The sequence below is a fragment of the Phyllobates terribilis genome, unplaced genomic scaffold (assembly GCF_046119375.1).
Source record: "Phyllobates terribilis strain yellow unplaced genomic scaffold, ASM4611937v1 Scaffold_2__4_contigs__length_985480577, whole genome shotgun sequence".
Taxonomy (NCBI): domain Eukaryota; kingdom Metazoa; phylum Chordata; class Amphibia; order Anura; family Dendrobatidae; genus Phyllobates; species Phyllobates terribilis.
In genome coordinates this window covers 668,142,286-668,166,330 of record NW_027362762.1, presented here as the reverse complement: position 1 = coordinate 668,166,330, position 24,045 = coordinate 668,142,286, and the positions used below count along the sequence as shown (strand labels likewise).

The 24,045-nt window shown below is 42.7% G+C and overlaps 1 protein-coding gene across 3 annotated transcripts in view; it reads left to right on the top strand.

Moving 5' to 3' along the window:
• Window positions 1-24,045, top strand: part of LOC141223837 (calcium/calmodulin-dependent protein kinase type 1G-like) — a 236,017-nt gene that overhangs the window by 167,843 nt on the left and 44,129 nt on the right. For all 3 annotated transcript variants that reach the window (XM_073666860.1, XM_073666858.1, XM_073666859.1), the window contains 7 exons: window positions 1,909-2,047; window positions 2,292-2,415; window positions 4,680-4,755; window positions 5,032-5,144; window positions 5,314-5,392; window positions 7,037-7,124; window positions 7,722-8,806. In XM_073666860.1, the coding sequence (XP_073522961.1) occupies window positions 1,909-2,047; window positions 2,292-2,415; window positions 4,680-4,755; window positions 5,032-5,144; window positions 5,314-5,392; window positions 7,037-7,124; window positions 7,722-8,806 (1,704 nt within the window). The remainder of the gene's footprint in view (window positions 1-1,908; window positions 2,048-2,291; window positions 2,416-4,679; window positions 4,756-5,031; window positions 5,145-5,313; window positions 5,393-7,036; window positions 7,125-7,721; window positions 8,807-24,045) is intronic.

Sequence of the window (24,045 nt, the reverse complement as noted above, 5' to 3'; positions counted from 1 at the left end):
TTATGTTATTTTTTCCTGAGTGAATTTGAGAACTGTCAATTCTTTCAGCATCTTTGCAGCGATTTCACCCATAGAAATTGATGAGAAAGTGCACAAATACTGCAGCATTTTTTGCTGAGTTTTGGGTGAATAAAACAAACTTTATTAAATATGTACTCTAGGCAAATCCCATATGCAATCAGCACAAAACAAAATAGCTAAAAATGTTGCAAAAACGCCAAATTGATTAAAAAACTGTAGTTCACTTTCTATAATGAGCACAGGAGGTTCTTCAGCACCTCCTTGTGCTATCCTGAGCAATCAATTGGCTTGGTCCAGGACAGAGGAACATGGTACAATTATTTAAACACATCTGTATTGTGACGCTAGTCACTTCTCACAGACCAGGCGTGAGGCAGAGTGGTCAAGAGATCCTCGGTGAAAAGCCAGGAAGGCACGTGAAAGACAAGGGGATAAGACAAACGGATAGTCAGGGGCAAAGTCCAGCGTCTGGTAACTAAAGTTAAAATATGTCAAAGGCAAAAGAGGTTATGCAAACAAGTAGTTGAAAGGCAAATCCAAGGTCCGGCAACAAAAGATCAGAATATCAAAATACAGAGCCCAGAGTAAGCACACCACTGAGCTGAAGCTACAATTGGCAATGATCTGACATTGCCAGCCAATTAAATAGCCTGGTAAAAACACTTGGAAGAAACCCAAACACAACACTGACAGCCCGACACGCTCCTTCTATCCATAGGGCGGCTGAGCTGTTACTGATCGCATCCCTAGGACATAGCAAGTGGCGGAATCATGACATCTATTAAATCTGTCACAAGGTTTTTGCTTCCCAATCTAAGAGCTGAATAAAATAGATGAGGAAAGCTGGTCCTGGGCTTTTAGTAAAACACTATTTTGGCTGCACAGCCCTGCTAGCATTCTGTATATTAAGCTCCTACTATATAGTCCTCAGTATTGCTCTGTCTTACCCCGCCTCCCCTCCTCCACCATTTCTTTGTCAGGTTTCTGCCTATGCACAGTGTAGGCAAGCGTTAGATCAACAATGAGAGGAATAGCAGATATGATGCAGGTAAGACCTCATTCAGAGGTCAGTGACTTTGAAAAAAAAACGGTCTGAGTGACATCAGTGTCATCATCTGAGTAGCATCATTATTTGGTCAGTGTCAGTTTTTAACATCAGTCATTTTCACATATGTAAAAAAATTACGTTACGGACATGTGAATAGCTTCATAGACATGATTGGTTACCTGGTCTAGCCATGTAAATCACAGATAGCACACATACCTGGCTTACTGCTGTCTGAATGAAGCCTAAAACTTTGATTTTTTTTCAAACCTTCAAGAAGAGTTATTAACAGGGCAATAATAGACACCCGAGCTGAAGATGTCTACCCCTATTTTATGCCACAATCAGATCGGAAAGCATAAACCTGGTGACCGATTCCATTAACTTGAAATAATATGTAGAACATAATAATTTTGCACTTTTGGGTGGTGACATGCATTTATTGCCATTATGAATGAGACAGTCACAGAAAGCGAACATAACCCAAAATTGATCCCAAATACGTATATGAAATATAAATCCAAAATCATTGGGCCCAACATTTTTATTTGGGAAAGCCTGTCATACAACGATCTTCATAAACAATAGTAATATCATCACAAATAATACCCATATCAGATCAATCACCCTTATAGCCATATACATCATTCTGCACACGGCCGTATAGCAGCACGTGTGCAGAATGATGTGGATGATGGAGAATTCCACTAATACAGATATTCATTTGTAACAAAGTCAACTTTAAAATGTATAAATATTGTGTTCTTACTTCCAAAATGTTAATCTTGCCCTCTGTCCGGTACGGCATAGTGTTAACATCACTTACCTTTTTCCAATCATAGGGTCTCGGGAGGAGAACTTTTTGATCGCATATTAGAACGGGGAGTGTACACCGAGAAAGATGCCAGTAACGTCATCCGCCAGGTTCTCTCGGCTGTAAAATATCTTCATGACAATGGCATTGTTCACAGGGACTTAAAGGTGAAAGAAAAAAACAGAACATATCGCATTCAGACAAGTGAAAAAATGCAAACCATTTTTATTAAACTGCACTTAAATCAGAAATTCTAGGTTCTCTTTTTTATTCATTGAACTGATGGGCTGATAAAAACACCCAAATCCATAAAAACGCATTGTGTAAAAATCAATATAAAACAGATATTGTTACTCCTATACAACTACAAATGTCCACCTATGCAATAACCTTGTATGTTGTGCCTTGCAGCCAGAAAACCTTCTTTACCTCACCCCAGATGAAAACGCAAAGATCATGATAACAGATTTTGGTCTTTCTAAAATGGAAGAAACCGGGATTATGTCTACTGCCTGTGGCACTCCAGGATATGTTGGTATGCTTGATGATTCTTGATATATACTTACTAAACTATAGAAATTGACAAGCACTATCTCTGATCTGCACCAGACATCTAGTTACAGATGTATCAGCGAAAAAAGGAGCCCTGGCGCTAAAAAAGTAAGGCAGCGAGAGTCTAGACTATAGTTAGTCTCATACATGAGATAGCTAAAGCTGCATTCACACTGTAAGATATTTGTAAACGAGAGTTCTTAAGAACGATCATTTCACGATTATCTTGCCGTGTAAACAGGCAGCTGATTATCCAATGAACAAGCAAAATGCTTGTTTGTTGGGTGAAATGATCTTTAGTGCAGCGCAAAAGATCAGTGTCCTGTGTAATCTATGAACAGAGGGCAGACTATCACCCCTGAACCATGTATTACAGATCGTTAAGTGAGTATCGTCCACTCAGTTCTATCTGGGTAAACATGACAGCCAATCAGTAATTTTCTCAACATGTTTGGCCAAACATTCATGTGTTTTCAATAGGGAGAATGACTTTAACCCCTTCACGACATATGACGTACATGTATGTCATATATCATGTCCCTGGCTTTGATGTGGACTCGGACGCTGAGCCCCCATCTTTCCCAGCACATGATAACTGATTTAATCAACCATCATGTGCCTCTAAGAGCCATGGGCGGAGCGGTGATCTGCTCATGGCTGTTCACCTGTTAAATCCCACTGTCCATCTCTGACATTAGGATTTTACAAACTCCAGCCAGGAGCGCGTCATTCCTCCCACCCATCGGTGGCCAATGGGTTGTCATAACAGCCGGGGGTCTGCTGATGACCCCCGTGCCTGTCATTATGATCCTCCTGTGTACGCCGGCCCGTGGCTGATACACTGTTATGTGTAACACAAGCGATCGGCTGATCGCAGCTTCAAGTCCCCTAAGGGGACTATTAAATACAGTGAAAAGTAAAAAAAATCAGAAAAAAAAACCCACAAGACTTGAAATAATCCCCCCCCCCCTTTTTGAATCCCATCAGAAAACGGCGTAATGAAAAATAAATTGAAAACTCCAGAATTACGTTTTTTGGCCCCCACAATATTGCAATAAAATGCAATAAGGGGCGATCAAACGATCAAAACGTTGTCTCTAACCGTAAAATGGTATCAATAAAAACGTCAGCTCAGGGCGCAAAAAATAAGTTCTCACATATTCTAAAAAACGAAAACGTTACAGGTCTTGGAAAATGCGACAAAAGCCGAAAAAAAGTTTTCTTACAAATTGCTGAATTTTTTTTCGCCACTTAAATAAAATAAAAAAATCTACACATGTTTGCTATCTGCTTACTCAAATTAACCTGGGGAATCATAATGGCAGATCAGTTTTACCATATAGTGAACATGGTAAATAAAAAAAACACAAAAACAATTGAGGAATTGCACTTTTTTTGCAATTTCACTGCACTTGCAATTTTTTTTTCCATTTTCTACACTATCTGGTAAAATGAATGGTGTCATTCAAACATACAACTCATCCCGCAAGAAACAAGCCCTCATACGGTCCTGTCGAAATCAACAAGTTCGGCCTATTTTTATCTAATGTGTGTCTAATTATAACAGTCCCTGGGGAAGCTGAAATCAGCTGGTCAGTAGGAGCTCTAGATGTCGAACCTACACAGATCTATCCTCACCCAAGGATAGGACATCAATATCATAAAGCCAGAAAACCCATTTAGGCCACATTCACACATTGAGTATTTGGACGGTATTTTACATCAGTATTTATGCAAATTGTCTCTTCAGAGAGGAAGAGGACTTGAACTCTAGCGCCACCTATTGGAAGTTGCAATCCTAAAAGTCAATATCGACCCTTTAACGAGCCTTGCCATATGATTTAGGATAAAAGCCAAATCAGAATCTCAATACATCAGTATTTATAAGCCAAAACCAGGAGTGGGTGATAAATCCAGAAGTGGTGACATGTTTCTATTATACTTTCCTCTGATTGTTCCTCTCCTGGTTTTGGCTTACAAATACTGATGTAAAATACTGACCAAATACTGAACGTGTGAACGTGGCCTTAGTAAGAATGATCCTTAATGAACTTATAATCGAGTTCCCAGATTTACTTATGGGAATTTGAAAACCAAGGATAGCATAGATTTGTGCCTGGATCAGTCTTTTTAGGTGAAGTCTTTTTTTTTTAATTTATATATTACTCAAATGTAACAAGAATTCAACAGAATATAATTCATTCATTTTTGCATAGTTGAGATAAAATAGTTATTTTTTTCTTTTAGCTCCCGAAGTCCTTGCACAAAAGCCATATAGTAAAGCAGTGGATTGCTGGTCTATTGGAGTCATAACTTATATTTTGTAAGTAACTTAGTAGGTATACTTGCATTCATTTCTGATTTTTGCTTCCCTTTTTCGAGGTGATAAAGCAACAAAGCATATTATATTTGTTAGAAGTGACTGTGACTGTGACCAATGATTGCTTTGTGTTGGTCACAGGAGATCAAATATTAATAAATGCTGAATATGAGCAAAGAAAACTAGAGAAAGAGGTGGAATCTGGCAGTGAATACATATGAGGTTTGTAAGTAGACTGAACATGGCCAAAGATAAAGCATGCTTTGTTCTGACGTATAGGCTTTGTGGATACCCCCCATTCTACGAGGAATCGGAGTCTAAACTCTTTGAGAAAATAAAAGATGGATCATATGAGTTTGAGTCACCATTTTGGGATGATATTTCCATATCTGGTAAGTGTATGTTTTATTACATTGATAGGGAACACATTTGCTTCTATTAAGAACCTGTAAAAAAAAAAAAAATACATAAATTGTTGCACCAGAATTTATACTAAACATCTTTGAGTCTGGCTTCGTTACTTAATTTCTTAAAAGTCTTTGATTTTTTTTTTTTTTCTAGCCAAAGATTTTATCAGAAATCTGCTGGAAAAAGATCCCAAGAAACGATACAACTGTGAAATAGCCCTGAAACATCCATGGTGAGATGCTGTTCCCTAAGTCCTCTCTGTAGGACAGAATGATTTTACTGTGATTTAACCACATGAAGATAGATAGGAATCAAGTGGCACTCTACATGTTAGTACTACACATCTATCCTAAGTACAATATTAAGCCTTCTGTACTAGCAATAAAATCAAAATGATCCTATAAACACAGTATAGCAATTTGGAAACATCTCAGTATTATATTCGTGTCTACCAATTATGATCATCTAATTAGGCCACGCTTAGCAGAGGGAATTACAGGCAGTTAATATATAGCGTTCTTGTAAATAGCTTTCTGAAAGCAGAAAATTAGTCCTAATGTGACTGCTGACAAAGACAGTCCTATGTATGCAGTTACTGATAATACGTCCACGCTCACATATTTTATATAAGAATAAAACGAATCCTGATCATAAATCATGTTGGAGATCCTGAGAGCGGGAAAGATGTTGCCTCTAATATATGTGCTTATACATAATTAACATTTATTTAATTGACACTTTGGATATTAGAAAAGTTAAGGTTAGTTTTAATATTAAAGTGAACCTGAGAGCTGATACATGCTGCTCAGTCCACCCCCATGGCTGTATGATCTCAGTCAGGTATGTTTGACTATGAAAGGCTTTCAGAGAAAAACACACCTTAAAGGCCGCCGGGGACCGAGACCGCGTTGGAGACTAGTCGGACAGGTGGTTCCCCGGTGGCTTCTTCCTGCCCACTGCCTTGGATTGACAGATCTCTGCCTACGTGGGTGTATCAGCAGAGACCTGTCAATCCAGGGCGGTGGGTGGGGAGAAGCGGCTTTTAAAGTATGTTTTTCTCTGAAACACCGCAACGTTTCATAGTCAAACATCCCTGGCTGAGATCATACAGCCCATACATGATGACCGTGGACTGGGCAGCATGTATCAACTGTCAGGTTCACTTTAAGCACAAGTCAAAAAGACAACCCTTTCTTTAAAGAGGTTGTCCATTTTCAAGAAAGTAGGCCTTAAACTTGCAAAATAGATAACTCAGCAGGTGCTCTCCCTCTTTGCATCCAGTGGCGGGTTTGGTCTCCTTGTTTTGGCTGCAGCAATGACATCAAGTCAATAGCGTTTACAGTATGTCACCTCTCTAGCCAGTCACCGAGCTCAGTACTCGTGCATTGAGCTCAGCTGAGTATGACGACAACATCTGCACAGATCGCTGAGATCACAGACCGACTAGAACAGTGACGCATGCGATTGACATGAAGCCAGTGAAAACACGAAGACTGGAGCAGCAGCGGAAGGGTGAGTTTGAGTTTGTTATTTTACAGAGTTTGAAGCCTACTTTCCTGAAAGTGGACAACCCCTTTAAATATCAGGCATCTTCTCTAATCCTGGCAATTAGCTGTTAGTGTTGAAGCTGCATCAGGCCACACAATTACCTTCAGAGACCAATCTATGGAGATGTAGCATCGCTCAGCAGATACTCAGAAGAATGGCTCCTCGTGTGCCGCGTGGGCCGACAGGATCTGCTTCTGCTGATGGCTAATAGAGGGTCTGCTTTCTTCAGAATCTGAGAGCTATTCCAATATGTTTTTCTCCAATATATTCCAAAAAAGTATTTAGTATGTTCTTTAGCACATTAACAACGGACTTTCATGCACCGCAGGATTGCTGGGAATACGGCTCTCCATCGAGACATCTACCGCTCGGTGAGCATCCAAATCAAGAAGAACTTTGCTAAAAGTAAATGGAAGGTGAGTTATGCTGTATTGATTCATCATTTTTTTTGCAATTATCATAACTTCATTCTGCAGTGGAAAAATAATTCCATTTATCACCATGTAATGAACAGGGGTTTTATGGTTACATATATGACACAAGGAATAATATAATACCAAAGTGGCATCACCTTGCATCTTGTTAGTGAATGGGAACCACTGATCTATAGACACATATTTATCTGTCTTTGATACCCATAGCAACCAATCACATCACAGCTTTCATTTTGCCACAGCACTTTATGAAATGAATGCTGTGTTGTGATTGGTTGCTATGGGCAACAAAGCCATATTTCCCTTTAGCAACCTTTGATACTTGAGGCCTACATTGCATTGCTACAAAGAATATCGGAGCTTACAATTACATGATGTTAAAATGCGGATGGTGAAATTGGTGGAATCATAAATTATAAAGAACATAGTTTTAAATCCAAGGCGAAAGTAGTTAAACTATAAAGTCTATTCTGTCTTGTAGATACGATCCTTTGGGATGTGAACTTTTTTAGATTTTCTTTTTTCAAAGGAATAATAATAATAAAAAAAAATTATAATATTATTATATCTCTCTTGCAGCAAGCATTTAATGCAGCAACAGTAGTTAATCACATGAAAAAAATGCACATGCATACTGATCAGGGCAGCTCGGGATCTACCTGTGAAGAAAAGAATGGACTGCCCACTATCAAAGTGACTAATGCCACCAGACCATGTACTCCCAGTACCCTGAGTGAAGAGCCAGGAAGCCGCCATGACAACTATACATTGCATCCTAGCAGAGAAGCAAATGTACGTGATGCGTCCAATGTTAGAAGTAACTCTGATGTAAAGAAAGCTGGTTCCTCCAGAAATACCAATCAAGTGAATCATCAGTATCAGCAAAGCAATTTATCTCATCGGGCTTCAATTGGACAAAAGTCAACAGATTGTCAAATGTCCCCGAAACCAAGCCATGATGTTCAGAGATCTAAGAAACCAAACGTAAAACAGAATAGTGCAACACAAACCAGCCCAGTACATCCAATGTCAAGTGAAACAATTCACTCCTGCAGTATGAAGGATGGATATTCCATGGCCCAGGCCAACCAGGCTTCCACGGTTAGCACTGTAAGCAAGCCAACTCATTTTGATATAAATACAAAAGAAGTCAAACAAAGTAACCCAAAACCTAAAAGTCCTTCTCAATCACTTGATCTCCCCTCTTCGCCCACCTGTAAAAGTGATATGCATCTCAATACACTACAGAAAACACCTTCAAATACATCAAAAAAGTCAGCTTCATCAAGAACTGTTACAACTGACACTAGTCAAAAGCCTCCACCACAAGCAGGCCTAAATCCACCTCCAAGAAAGAACTCCGAGAAAGAAGCGAGTTGTTCAAAAAGCCCAACTAAGAAGGGGTATGCTCAATCCTCTATCCAGGAAAGCACATCAAAGAAGAACAGTACTCCAAAAAAGGTAAATCTGGACTATGATGTCTTGTGCATGGACCTCCCTCAGTGCAAACCTTTGGACTTATCAAATGGGACTGTGAAGAATGAGAAAATTCCAGTTGCCACGAATATATTTGTGACTAATGGCATCTCGGTAGAAACATACGAGAAAGGAAAACCTATTTCATGTCCAGAAACTGGCCAGATGAAGAAAAGCCACAAAAAACAGTAAGTCATTCTAAACAATCCTACTAATGGTTTAAAGCAGGCATAGAGCCAAGTTAAATAATGTATGACTGAACAGAGCAGAAGCCCTTTCGTAAATAGGGTCGGTCGATACCAGGCACACCAGGGAAAACGGTATCATTTTGGGTACCCAGTCTGATTTGGGCAAATATTCTACATGCTTATCAAACTAAGAGTTGGGTAACAGGGACCCCATCATGATTCTATTGGCCAGGGGCCTACACACGCCTGAAGAAGAGCCCTGTTTGTAGGATAAACCTACTGTCTAAATCCTTGACTGATTTTTCATTGGTCGGCAGCTGTACAATTTTGAATTTCTTTATTGCTCTAATTGAAGAAAAATTCTCTATTAAAGAGATTATTGAATTATTTGAGGTATAAATGTTAAGGAACAAGATGGTTTTAAGCTCTCACTGTTCTACAAGGTTTTAGTTTGAAGATTTCTCTTTTCGAATAAAACTATGCAATAACTAAAATAAATGCAGTACTTGTAGAACCCCTTGGGTGATTTTCTATAGAAATATCATGATGTTCCCCAGTAATAATAATACGGCAATAAGTCAATGTTTGCTGAAGGCTAAATGCTTTCTGTATAGAGATTTTACATTATTGCACACAAAAGTAAATGAGGGGATGGGGATCAGAGAGCTGCTAAGGAAAGAACATTTAACATTTTGGTCTCCAAGAAACACTATTAGTGTTTTCCATGAAAACCCATTAAAGGGCTAGCTCAAGGAAATATCACTAAATGCAATTAAAGTATCTTGATAATATATCTCAGCCAACAAAGGTGCCCCAATGCAAAGATACTGTATCTGTGCCAGCATCTGCCCAGCTTGTGCTTGACACAGGAGTAAGCTCGTGCAATTTTAGATAATTTTTTTTACATGTATGACTCCTTTAAATGAGAAGGTTTAGTTTAAAGGGAAACTGTCAGCAGGTTTTTGCTATGTAATCTGAGGACAGCATGAGGTAGGGGCTGAGACACTGATTCCAAGGATGTGTCACTTATAAGGCTGTGTGCTGTTTCAATACAATTAGTGTTTTATCAGCACAATATTATCACTGTCCAGAATACAGCTTGTGTGCTTCCTGGTCTGATTCCACCCCCAGCACTGATTATCAGCTTACAGCCAATACAAAGTGTACACAGAAGGTTGTGGTGTGGGCGGGAGCAGCTTTCTGAGCACTTCTACATGCTATATCGAAAAACTTTAATTGTGTCAGAATGGCACCCAGTAAAATGAATGATACATCGCTGGATTCAGGGTCTCTTTTCCTACATTATGCTGCTCTCAGACAAGGTGGCAAAATCAGATGACAGATTCCCTTTAAGCATTTTCTGACATAACAGCAGGCGCCATCTTTAAGGATATGTAGATTGTGAACGCCACCGATTGGTAGAATAATGGCTCTATCATGTCATTTACATGTACGGTACTCAGAAACAGCTGATGCTATACTAACAGATACACAAGTGTCTTGCGGGATATTTAACATTTGGTTTGCATGTTTACTTAATGGCCCTAGTTTTTTATATCCAGATGGAATGAATATAAGGATTTGTGAACTTGTAGAGGACGAACTTTTAAGTAACAAATCAAAAAAATAGGCCATTAAGTGTAGAAATATCCATTAATGTCACCTTATTATTGTAAGATTGAGCACTGAAGATGAGTCAGATCATCAAAAAGAAAATCCCCCTAGAATGAAAAGTTTCTTGAATTTTGTAATCAAGGTTTATTAGCATGCATTTGTAAAAAAAAAAAAATATCCTGTTTATATAGTGATATTCAGGGACTTTTAGAGGAGGACAAAGTCAGATAGTACTGACTATAGAAAATGATGATGACAAAATTACCTGCCATTTTTCAGTTATTAGAGAAAAGTTGAATATTGTAGTGGAGATATAGTTCTGGACACATCATCATTCCTGTTCTTTAACTAAACTCCATTGATGGCTGTTATACAGGCTGGTGATGGTCCAGACTACATCCATAGACTGGAGCTACAGTCATGGCCAAAAGTTTTGAGAATGACACCAAAATTATATTTTCACATGATCTGCTGGCCTCTGGTTTTTATTAGTGTTTGTCTGATGTTTATATCACATACAGAAATATAATTGCAATCATATTATGAGTACCAATAGGTTATATTGACAGTTAGAATGAGTTAATGCAGCAAGTCAATATTTGCAGTGTTGCCCCTTCTTCTTCAAGACCTCTGTAATTCTCCCTGGCACGCTCTCAATCAACTTTTGGACCAAATCCTGACTGATAGCAGTCCATTCTTGCATAATCAATGCTTGCATTTTGCCAGAATTTGTTGGTTTTTGTTTGTCCACCCGTCTCTTGATGATTGACCACAAGTTCTCAATGGGATTAAGATCTGGGGAGTTTCCAGGCCATGGACCCAAAATCTCTATGTTTTGTTCCATGAGCCATTTAGTTATCACCTTTGCTTTATGGCAAGGTGCTCCATCACGCTGGAAAAGGCATTGTTGGGCGCCAAACTGCTCTTGGACGGTTGGGAGAAGTTGCTCTTGGAGGACATTCTGGTACCATTCTTTATTCATGGCTGTGTTTTTAGGCAAGACTGTGAGTGAGCCGATTCCCTTGGCTGAGAAGCAACCCCATACATGAATGGTTTCAGGATGCTTTACAGTTGGCATGAGACAAGACTGGTGGTAGCGCTCACCTCTTCTTCTCCGAATAAGCTGTTTTCCAGATGTCCCAAACAATCGAAAAGGGGATTCATCAGAGAAAATGACTTTGCCCCAGTCCTCAGCAGTCCACTCCCTGTACCTTTTGCAGAATATCAGTCGGTCCCTGATGTTTTTTCTGGAGAGAAGTGGCTTCTTTGCTGCCCTCCTTGAAACCAGCCCTTGCTCAAAGAGTCTCCGCCTCACAGTGCATGCAGAAGCACTCACACCAGCCTGCTGCCATTCCTGAGCAAGCTCGGCACTGCTGGTAGTCCGATCCCGCAGCTGAAACAGTTTTAAGATACGGTCCTGGCGCTTGCTGGTCTTTCTTGGGCGCCCTGGAGCCTTTTTGACAACAATGGAAGCTCTCTCCTTGAAGTTCTTGATGATGCGATAGATTGTTGACTGAGGTGCAATCTTTGTAGCTGCGATACTCTTCCCTGTTAGGCCATTTTTGTGCAGTGCAATGATGGCTGCACGTGTTTCTTTAGAGATAACCATGGTTAACTGAAGAGAAACAATGATACCAAGAACCAGCCTTTTAAAGTGTCCAGTGATGTCATTCTTACTTAATCATGACTGATTGATCGCCAGCCCTGTCCTCATCAACACCCACACCTGTGTTAATGGAACAATCACTAAAACAATGTTAGCTGCTCCTTTTAAGGCAGGACTGCAATGATGTTGAAATGTGTTTTGGGGGTTAAAGTTCATTTTCTGGGCAAATATTGACTTTGCAAGTACAGTAATTGCTGTTAAGCTGATCACTCTTTGACATTCAGGAGTATATGCAAATTGCCATTACAAAAAATGAAGCAGTAAACTTTGGAAAAATTACTATTTGTCTCATTCTCAATACTTTTGGCCATGACTGTACATGCCGCTGTTATAAGGGATGGATTAGACTACATGCTGCTGTTATAAGGGATGGTTCAGACTACATGCTGCTGTTATAAGGGATGGTTCAGACTACATGCTGCTGTTATAAGGGATGGTTCAGACTACATGCTGCTGTTATAAGGGATGGTTCAGACTACATGCTGCTGTTATAAGGGATGGTTCAGACTACATGCTGCTGTTATAAGGGATGGTTCAGACTACATGCTGCTGTTATAAGAGATGGTTAAGACTACATGCTGCTGTTATAAGAGATGGTTCAGACTACATGCTGCTGTTATAAGAGATGGTTCAGTCTACATGCTGCTGTTATAAGAGATGGTTCAGACTACATGCTGCTGTTATAAGAGATGGTTCAGACTACATGCTGCTGTTATAAGGGATGGTTCAGACTACATGCTGCTGTTATAAGGGATGGTTCAGACTACATGCTGCTGTTATAAGAGATGGTTCAGACTACATGCTGCTGTTATAAGAGATGGTTCAGACTACGTGCTGCTGTTATAAGAGATGGTTCAGACTACATGCTGCTGTTATAAGAGATGGTTCAGACTACGTGCTGCTGTTATAAGAGATGGTTCAGACTACGTGCTGCTGTTATAAGAGATGGTTCAGACTACGTGCTGCTGTTATAAGAGATGGTTCAGACTACATGCTGCTGTTATAAGGGATGGTTCAGACTACATGCTGCTGTTATAAGGGATGGTTCAGACTACATGCTGCTGTTATAAGGGATGGTTCAGACTACATGCTGCTGTTATAAGAGATGGTTCAGACTACATGCTGCTGTTATAAGAGATGGTTCAGACTACATGCTGCTGTTATAAGAGATGGTTCAGACTACGTGCTGCTGTTATAAGAGATGGTTCAGTCTACATGCTGCTGTTATAAGAGATGGTTCAGACTACATGCTGCTCTTATAAGAGATGGTTCAGACTACATGCTGCTGTTATAAGGGATGGTTCAGACTACATGCTGCTGTTATAAGAGATGGTTCAGACTACATGCTGCTGTTATAAGAGATGGTTCAGACTACATGCTGCTGTTATAAGAGATGGTTCAGACTACGTGCTGCTGTTATAAGAGATGGTTCAGTCTACATGCTGCTGTTATAAGAGATGGTTCAGACTACATGCTGCTCTTATAAGAGATGGTTCAGACTACATGCTGCTGTTATAAGGGATGGTTCAGACTACATGCTGCTGTTATAAGAGATGGTTCAGACTACATGCTGCTGTTATAAGGGATGGTTCAGACTACATGCTGCTGTTATAAGAGATGGTTCAGACTACGTGCTGCTGTTATAAGGGATGGTTCAGACTACATGCTGCTGTTATAAGAGATGGTTCAGACTACATGCTGCTGTTATAAGAGATGGTTCAGACTACATGCTGCTGTTATAAGGGATGGTTCAGACTACGTGCTGCTGTTATAAGGGATGGTTCAGACTACGTGCTGCTGTTATAAGAGATGGTTCAGACTACATGCTGCTGTTATAAGAGATGGTTCAGACTACATGCTGCTGTTATAAGGGATGGTTCAGACTACGTGCTGCTGTTATAAGAGATGGTTCAGACTACATGCTGCTGTTATAAGGGATGGTTCAGACTACATGCTGCTGTTATAAGGGATGGTTCAGACTACGTGCTGCTGTTATAAGAGATGGTTCAGACTACATGCTGCTGTTATAAGAGATGGTTCAGACTACATGCTGCTGTTATAAGGGATGGTTCAGACTACGTGCTGCTGTTATAAGAGATGGTTCAGACTACGTGCTGCTGGTATAAGGGATGGTTCAGACTACGTGCTGCTGTTATAAGAGATGGTTCAGACTACATGCTGCTGTTATAAGAGATGGTTCAGACTACATGCTGCTGTTATAAGAGATGGTTCAGACTACATGCTGCTGTTATAAGGGATGGTTCAGACTACGTGCTGCTGTTATAAGAGATGGTTCAGACTACGTGCTGCTGTTATAAGAGATGGTTCAGACTACGTGCTGCTGTTATAAGAGATGGTTCAGACTACGTGCTGCTGTTATAAGGGATGGTTCAGACTACGTGCTGCTGTTATAAGGGATGGTTCAGACTACATGCTGCTGTTATAAGAGATGGTTCAGACTACATGCTGCTGTTATAAGGGATGGTTCAGACTACGTGCTGCTGTTATAAGGGATGGTTCAGACTACATGCCGCTGTTATAAGGGATGGTTCAGACTACATGCCGCTGTTATAAGGGATGGTTCAGACTACGTGCTGCTGTTATAAGAGATGGTTCAGACTACGTGCTGCTGTTATAAGAGATGGTTCAGACTACGTGCTGCTGTTATAAGAGATGGTTCAGACTACATGCTGCTGTTATAAGGGATGGTTCAGACTACGTGCTGCTGTTATAAGGGATGGTTCAGACTACATGCCGCTGTTATAAGGGATGGTTCAGACTACGTGCCGCTGTTATAAGGGATGGTTCAGACTACATGCCGCTGTTATAAGAGATGGTTCAGACTACATGCTGCTGTTATAAGAGATGGTTCAGACTACGTGCTGCTGTTATAAGGGATGGTTCAGACTACATGCTGCTGTTATAAGAGATGGTTCAGACTACATGCTGCTGTTATAAGAGATGGTTCAGACTACATGCCGCTGTTATAAGAGATGGTTCAGACTACATGCTGCTGTTATAAGAGATGGTTCAGACTACATGCTGCTGTTATAAGAGATGGTTCAGACTACATGCTGCTGTTATAAGAGATGGTTCAGACTACATGCTGCTGTTATAAGAGATGGTTCAGACTACGTGCTGCTGTTATAAGGGATGGTTCAGACTACATGCTGCTGTTATAAGGGATGGTTCAGACTACATGCTGCTGTTATAAGAGATGGTTCAGACTACATGCTGCTGTTATAAGAGATGGTTCAGACTACATGCTGCTGTTATAAGAGATGGTTCAGACTACGTGCTGCTGTTATAAGGGATGGTTCAGACTACATGCTGCTGTTATAAGAGATGGTTCAGACTACATGCTGCTGTTATAAGAGATGGTTCAGACTACATGCCGCTGTTATAAGAGATGGTTCAGACTACATGCTGCTGTTATAAGAGATGGTTCAGACTACATGCTGCTGTTATAAGAGATGGTTCAGACTACATGCTGCTGTTATAAGAGATGGTTCAGACTACATGCTGCTGTTATAAGAGATGGTTCAGACTACGTGCTGCTGTTATAAGGGATGGTTCAGACTACATGCTGCTGTTATAAGGGATGGTTCAGACTACATGCTGCTGTTATAAGAGATGGTTCAGACTACATGCTGCTGTTATAAGAGATGGTTCAGACTACATGCTGCTGTTATAAGAGATGGTTCAGACTACATGCTGCTGTTATAAGAGATGGTTCAGACTACATGCTGCTGTTATAAGAGATGGTTCAGACTACATGCTGCTGTTATAAGAGATGGTTCAGACTACATGCTGCTGTTATAAGAGATGGTTCAGACTACGTGCTGCTGTTATAAGGGATGGTTCAGACTACGTGCTGCTGTTATAAGAGATGGTTCAGACTACGTGCTGCTGTTATAAGAGATGGTTCAGACTACATGCTGCTGTTATAAGGGATGGTTCAGACTACATGCTGCTGTTATAACAGATGGTTCAGACTACATGCTGCTGTTATAAGGGATGGTTCAGACTACGTGCTGCTGTTATAAGAGATGGTTCAGACTACGTGCTGCTGTTATAAGAGATGGTTCAGACTACGTGCTGCTGTTATAAGAGATGGTTCAGACTACATGCTGCTGTTATAAGAGATGGTTCAGTCTACATGCTGCTGTTATAAGGGATGGTTCAGACTACATGCTGCTGTTATAAGGGATGGTTCAGACTACGTGCTGCTGTTATAAGGGATGGTTCAGACTACATGCTGCTGTTATAAGAGATGGTTCAGACTACGTGCTGCTGTTATAAGGGATGGTTCAGACTACATGCTGCTGTTATAAGAGATGGTTCAGACTACATGCTGCTGTTATAAGAGATGGTTCAGACTACATGCTGCTGTTATAAGAGATGGTTCAGACTACATGCTGCTGTTATAAGGGATGGTTCAGACTACGTGCTGCTGTTATAAGAGATGGTTCAGACTACATGCTGCTCTTATAAGAGATGGTTCAGACTACGTGCTGCTGTTATAAGGGATGGTTCAGACTACGTGCTGCTGTTATAAGGGATGGTTCAGACTACATGCTGCTGTTATAAGAGATGGTTCAGACTACATGCTGCTGTTATAAGAGATGGTTCAGACTACATGCTGCTGTTATAAGAGATGGTTCAGACTACATGCTGCTGTTATAAGAGATGGTTCAGACTACGTGCTGCTGTTATAAGAGATGGTTCAGACTACGTGCTGCTGTTATAAGAGATGGTTCAGACTACATGCTGCTGTTATAAGGGATGGTTCAGACTACGTGCTGCTGTTATAAGGGATGGTTCAGACTACATGCTGCTGTTATAAGAGATGGTTCAGACTACATGCTGCTGTTATAAGGGATGGTTCAGACTACGTGCTGCTGTTATAAGGGATGGTTCAGACTACATGCCGCTGTTATAAGGGATGGTTCAGACTACATGCCGCTGTTATAAGGGATGGTTCAGACTACATGCCGCTGTTATAAGAGATGGTTCAGACTACATGCTGCTGTTATAAGAGATGGTTCAGACTACGTGCTGCTGTTATAAGAGATGGTTCAGACTACGTGCTGCTGTTATAAGAGATGGTTCAGACTACGTGCTGCTGTTATAAGAGATGGTTCAGACTACATGCTGCTGTTATAAGAGATGGTTCAGACTACGTGCTGCTGTTATAAGAGATGGTTCAGACTACGTGCTGCTGTTATAAGAGATGGTTCAGACTACATGCTGCTGTTATAAGGGATGGTTCAGACTACGTGCTGCTGTTATAAGGGATGGTTCAGACTACGTGCCGCTGTTATAAGAGATGGTTCAGACTACGTGCTGCTGTTATAAGGGATGGCTCAGACTACATGCTGCTGTTACATAGTTACATATATATATAGTTACATAGTTTATAAGGCTGAAAAAAGACAAGCGTCCATCGAGTTCAGCCTATTTCTTGTGCACTGCAGCTATTCCGCAGCGTTGATCCAGGGGAAGGCAAAAAAAAACATGCGGTATAGGCCAATTTACATCATTGAGGAAAAATTCACTTCCCGACTCCAATCTGGCAGTCAGATTAAATCCCTGGATTAATTAACTAAGCATAAGATGTAATTTTATTGTTCTCAAGAAAGGTGTCCAGGCCTCTCTTGAACTCATTAAGTGAGTTGGACATCACCACTTCCTCTCCCAGAGAGTTCCAGAGTCTCACGGCTCTGACCGTAAAGAATCCCCTTCTATGCTGGTGCAGGAACCTCCTTTCCTCCAGACGCATAGTGTGCCCCCTCGTCTTTGTCACCATCCTTGGTATAAACAGGTCATGGGAGAGATCTCTGTACTGCCCCCTGATGTATTTATACATGTTTATGAGGTCTCCCCTAAGCCTTCTCTTTTCCAATGTAAATAGGCCTAATTTTGACAACCTCTCTGGGTATTCTAGTCCCTCCATTCCCTTTATTACCTTAGTCGCCCTCCTTTGTACCCTCTCTAGCTCCAATATGTCTTTCCTGAGCACCGGAGCCCAGAACTGTGCACAATATTCTAAGTGCGGCCTTACCAGCGCTTTATACAGAGGAAGAACAATGTTCTCATCATATGCCCCTATTCCTATTCTGATGCATGCCATGACTCTATTTGCCTTCGCAGCTGCTGCCTGACACTGGGCACTCCAATTTAATTTGCTATTAACCAAGATGCCCAGGTCCTTCTCCATGTCAGATTTCCCCAACGGTTTCCCATTTAATATGTATGGGTGACTGCTGTTTTTCTTTCCCATGTGCATGACCTTACATTTATCGACATTGAACCCCATTTGCCATTTTTTGGCCCAACTCCCCAATTTATCTAAATCCTCCTGTAGCTGTGCCCTATCCTCATCTGTATTAACTACTTTACAAAGTTTAGTATCATCTGCAAATATTGCTATTTTACTATGCAACCCTTCCACTAGATCATTAATAAATATATTAAATAATATAGGGCCCAAGACAGACCCTTGAGGCACCCCGCTAGTAACCCTGACACCCCCTGAGCTTACTCCATTGATAACCACCCTCTGCTTTCTATCACTCAGCCAGCTATTTACCCACTTGCACACATTATCCCCCAGACCAAGCATTCTCATTTTATATACCAACCTTTTGTGTGGCACGGTATCAAACGCTTTGGAGAAGTCAAGGTATACAACATCCACTGACTCTCCCCGGTCCAGCTGTGAGCTCACCTCCTCGTAGAAGGCCATCAGGTTTGTTTGGCAGGAGCGATCCCTCATGAATCCATGTTGATAAGGGATGGCTCAGACTACGTGCTGCTGTTATAAGGGATAGTTCAGACTACATGCTGCTGTTATAAGAGATGGTTCAGACTACGTGCCGCTGTTATAAGGGATGGTTCAGACTACATGCTGCTGTTATAAGAGATGGTTCAGACTACATGCTGCTGTTATAAGAGATGGTTCAGACTACGTGCTGCTGTTATAAGGGATGGTTCAGACTACATGCTGCTGTTATAAGGGATGGTTCAGACTACATGCTGCTGTTATAAGGGATGGTTCAGACTACATGCTGCTGTTATAAGGGATGGTTCAGACTACATCCTGCTGTTATAAGAGATGGTTCAGACTACGTGCTGCTGTTATAAGGGATGGTTCAGACTACATGCTGCTGTTATAAGGGATGGTTCAGACTACATGCTGCTGTTATAAGGGATGGTTCAGACTACATGCTGCTGTTATAAGGGATGGTTCAGACTACGTGCTGCTGTTATAAGAGATGGTTCAGACTACGTGCTGCTGTTATAAGAGATGGTTCAGACTATATGCCGCTGTTATAAGGGATGGTTCAGACTACGTGCCGCTGTTATAAGGGATGGTTCAGACTACATGCTGCTGTTATAAGAGATGGTTCAGACTACGTGCTGCTGTTATAAGGGATGGTTCAGACTACATGCTGCTGTTATAAGGGATGGTTCAGACTACATGCTGCTGTTATAAGGGATGGTTCAGACTACATGCTGCTGTTATAAGGGATGGTTCAGACTACGTGCTGCTGTTATAAGGGATGGTTCAGACTACATGCTGCTGTTATAAGGGATGGTTCAGACTACATGCCGCTGTTATAAGAGATGGTTCAGACTACATGCTGCTGTTATAAGAGATGGTTCAGACTACATGCTGCTGTTATAAGAGATGGTTCAGACAGGGGCGGAACTACCGCCCGTGCAGCCGGTTCATTGAACGGGGGCCCCGAGGGAGAGGGGGCCCCTCCAGCCTCCAGCAGGGCCGCCATCAGGGCATGACTGCCCTGACTCCAGTATGGGGCCCGGCCGGTAGGGGCCCCCTCGGGGGCCCCCCTCTTGTGCGTCTCTCTCCTCATGGGGCCCCCGGCCCCATGCTATGCGCCGGGTCCGGGACATTTCAGCGCTGAGCTGCGCTGTTGCAGCAGCGCCTTCATGATTCCCCTGACTTCCGGTCATGTGACGGTGCCGTCACATGACCGGAAGTCAGGAGAACCTGCTGTCAGCGATTTGGACGAGCGCCAGGATTCTGCAGGGATCGCATGGGGGTAAGTATAACAAGTTTTATTTTTTTTTAAAATACAATTAACTAGGAGTGGAGAGATGGGAGATGCACATGTGTGTGTGTGTGTGTGTGTGTGTGTGTGTGTGTGTGTGTGTGTGTGTGTGTGTGGGGGGGGGGGGAGATGGGAGATGCACATGTGTGTGGGGGGGGAGATGGGAGATGCACATGTGTGTGGGGGGGGATGGGAGATGCACATGTGTGTGGGGGGGGGATGGGAGATGCACGTGTGTGGGGGGGGAGATGGGAGATGCACATGTGTGTGGGGGGGAGATGGGAGATGCACATGTGTGTGTGTGTGTGTGTGTGTGTGGGGGGGGGGTGGGAGATGCACATGTGTGTGTGTGTGTGGGGGGGGGAGATGGGAGATGCACATGTGTGTGGGGGGGGGATGGGAGATGCACATTTGTGTGGGGGGGAGATGGGAGATGCACATTTGTGTGGGGGGGAGATGGGAGATGCACATGTGTGGGGGGGGGGAAGGGAGATGCACATGTGTGGGGGGGGAAGGGAGATGCACATGTGTGGGGGGGAGATGGGAGATGCACATGTGTGGGGGGGGAGATGGGAGATGCACATGTGTGGGGGGGGAGATGGGAGATGCACATGTGTGGGGGGGGAGATGGGAGATGCACATGTGTGGGGGGGGATGGGAGATGCACATGTGGTGGGGGGGGAGATGGGAGATGCACATGTGTGGGGGGGAGATGGGAGATGCACATGTGGTGGAGGGGGATGAGAGAGGTGCACATGTGGTGGAGGGGGATGAGAGAGGTGCACATGTGGTGGAGGGGGATGAGAGAGGTGCACATGTGGTGGAGGGGGATGAGAGGGGCACATGTGGGGGGGGGGCGAGAGGGGCACATGTGGGGGAGGGGGGTGAGAGAGGGGCACATGTGGGGGAGGGGGGTGAGAGAGGGGCACATGGGGGGGGATGAGAGCTGCACATGGGGGAATTGGGAGTAGGGGGATAATGAGCTGCACATAACGAATGTGGGGTGGGGGAGAGTAAATGATAAATGATGATGGGGTGGGGAGAGCACGGACATGATATAATGAATTGGGGCAGGGGGTGCATGTAAATATTGAATGCGGGGAGCAGGAAGTATAGAGTAGGGGGCGTTGCGGATGCAGGAGTGTGACTGGTAACAAATTGGCGGAAAGAGTAGAGGTTCTAATTAAATTATATATTAAGTGCCTATTTACAGTTAATGGGGGCACAGTGGTGGATTACAATTTATATTTGGAATGGTAGGTTGCATAATAACTAACCATATATTGATGGTGGATGCACGTCTGTATTCAGCTGCATAATGTAGAAGTTGGGGAATGTGCTCTAGATAACTGTGCTATTTTATGCAGAGACGAGTCCTGGCTGGAAGACGTGATGGCGGTCTGTGCTGGATGAAGGAGAAAAGCGAAGATGAAGGACTTCACCTAGAGACGTCACCGGTGAGTCAGTCTATTACATGTACACTGTGTATAATGTCACTGGTGATCACTGTATTACCTGTACACTGACACTATATACAGAGCTCCTGTGTATAATGTCACTGGTGATCACTGTATTACCTGTACACTGACACTATATACAGAGCTCCTGTGTATAATTTCACTGGTGATCACTGTATTACCTGTACACTGACACTATATACAGAGCTCCTGTGTATAATGTCACTGGTGATCCCTGTATTACCTGTACACTGACACTATATACAGAGCTCCTGTGTATAATGTCACTGATGATCACTGTATTACCTGTACACTATATACAGAGCTCCTGTGTATAATGTCACTGGTGATCACTGTATTACCTGTACACTGACACTATATACAGAGCTCCTGTGTATAATTTCACTGGTGATCACTAGATTACCTGGACACTTACGTTATACATACCATGTATAGAGCTCCCGTGTATAATGACACTTATGGTAATATTAGTAATGTGGTGGTAATATTAGTAATGTAGTGGTAATATGTGGTCTGGTCATGGTGTGGCAGTTTTTCTCCCTTCTGTGTGGTATTATTCGGTCACTATGTTGTGGTAATATGTGGTCTGGTCATGGTGTGGCGGTATTCCCTGTATGTGGTATTATTGGTCATTTAAAAAAAAAATGTATATGACACATTCCCTTAAAGAAAACTAAATAAAAATATATCTAAAAAGAGTATTGGATATTTTAAGAACATTTTAATAGGTTAGAGTAGGGCCCGCCCAGAAGAGTCTACCTTATCGTGGTGGCGGCTTTAAAAATCTTTTGGCCAAAACAAAAGCTGATGGCTATGTATGTGGCGCCGTCACATGGCCGAACGTCAGGAGAACCTGGTGGCAGCGACGTGGACGAGCGCCAGGATTCTGCAGGGATTGCATGTGGGTAAGTATAACAAGTTTTATTTTTTTTAAATACAATTAATTAACTAGGAGTGGGGGGAATCAGAGATGCATGGGGGGGTGAGAGATGCACATGGGGGGGTGAGAGATGCACATGGGGGGGTGAGAGATGCACATGGGGGGGTGAGAGATGCACATGGGGGGGTGAGAGATGCACATGGGGGGGTGAGAGATGCACATGGGGGGGGTGAGAGATGCACATGGGGGGGGTGAGAGATGCACATGGGGGGGGTGAGAGATGCACATGGGGGGGGTGAGAGATGCACATGGGGGGGTGAGAGATGCACATGGGGGGGGTGAGAGATGCACATGGGGGGGTGAGAGATGCACATGGGGGGGTGAGAGATGCACATGGGGGGGTGAGAGATGCACATGGGGGGGGTGAGAGATGCACATGGGGGGGGTGAGAGATGCACATGGGGGGGGTGAGAGATGCACATGGGGGGGATGAGAGATGCACATGGGGGGGATGAGAGATGCACGGGGGGTGAGAGCTGCACATGGGTGGGATGAGAGATGCACATGGGGGGGTGAGAGATGCACATGGGGGGTTATGTTTACATAACTTTGTTGCCTTATGAAGGGCAGGGGGGGGCCCCCAAAATTTCTTGCACAGGGGCCCACTACAGTCTGTGTCCGCCCCTGGGTTCAGACTACGTGCTGCTGTTATAAGGGATGGTTCAGACTACGTGCTGCTGGTATAAGAGATGGTTCAGACTACATGCTGCTGGTATAAGAGATGGTTCAGACTACATGCTGCTGGTATAAGAGATGGTTCAGACTACATGCTGCTGTTATAAGGGATGGTTCAGACTACGTGCTGCTGTTATAAGGGATGGTTCAGACTACATGCCGCTGTTATAAGGGATGGTTCAGACTACGTGCTGCTGTTATAAGGGATGGTTCAGACTACGTGCTGCTGTTATAAGGGATGGTTCAGACTACGTGCTGCTGTTATAAGGGATGGTTCAGACTACATGCTGCTGTTATAAGAGATGGTTCAGACTACGTGCTGCTGTTATAAGGGATGGTTCAGACTACGTGCTGCTGTTATAAGGGATGGTTCAGACTACATGCTGCTGTTATAAGAGATGGTTCAGACTACGTGCTGCTGTTATAAGAGATGGTTCAGACTACATGCTGCTGTTATAAGAGATGGTTCAGACTACGTGCTGCTGTTATAAGGGATGGTTCAGACTACGTGCTGCTGTTATAAGGGATGGTTCAGACTACATGCCGCTGTTATAAGGGATGGTTCAGACTACGTGCTGCTGTTATAAGGGATGGTTCAGACTACGTGCTGCTGTTAGAGATGGTTCAGACTACATGCTGCTGTTATAAGAGATGGTTCAGACTACGTGCTGCTGTTATAAGGGATGGTTCAGACTACATGCCGCTGTTATAAGGGATGGTTCAGACTACGTGCTGCTGTTATAAGAGATGGTTCAGACTACATGCTGCTGTTATAAGAGATGGTTCAG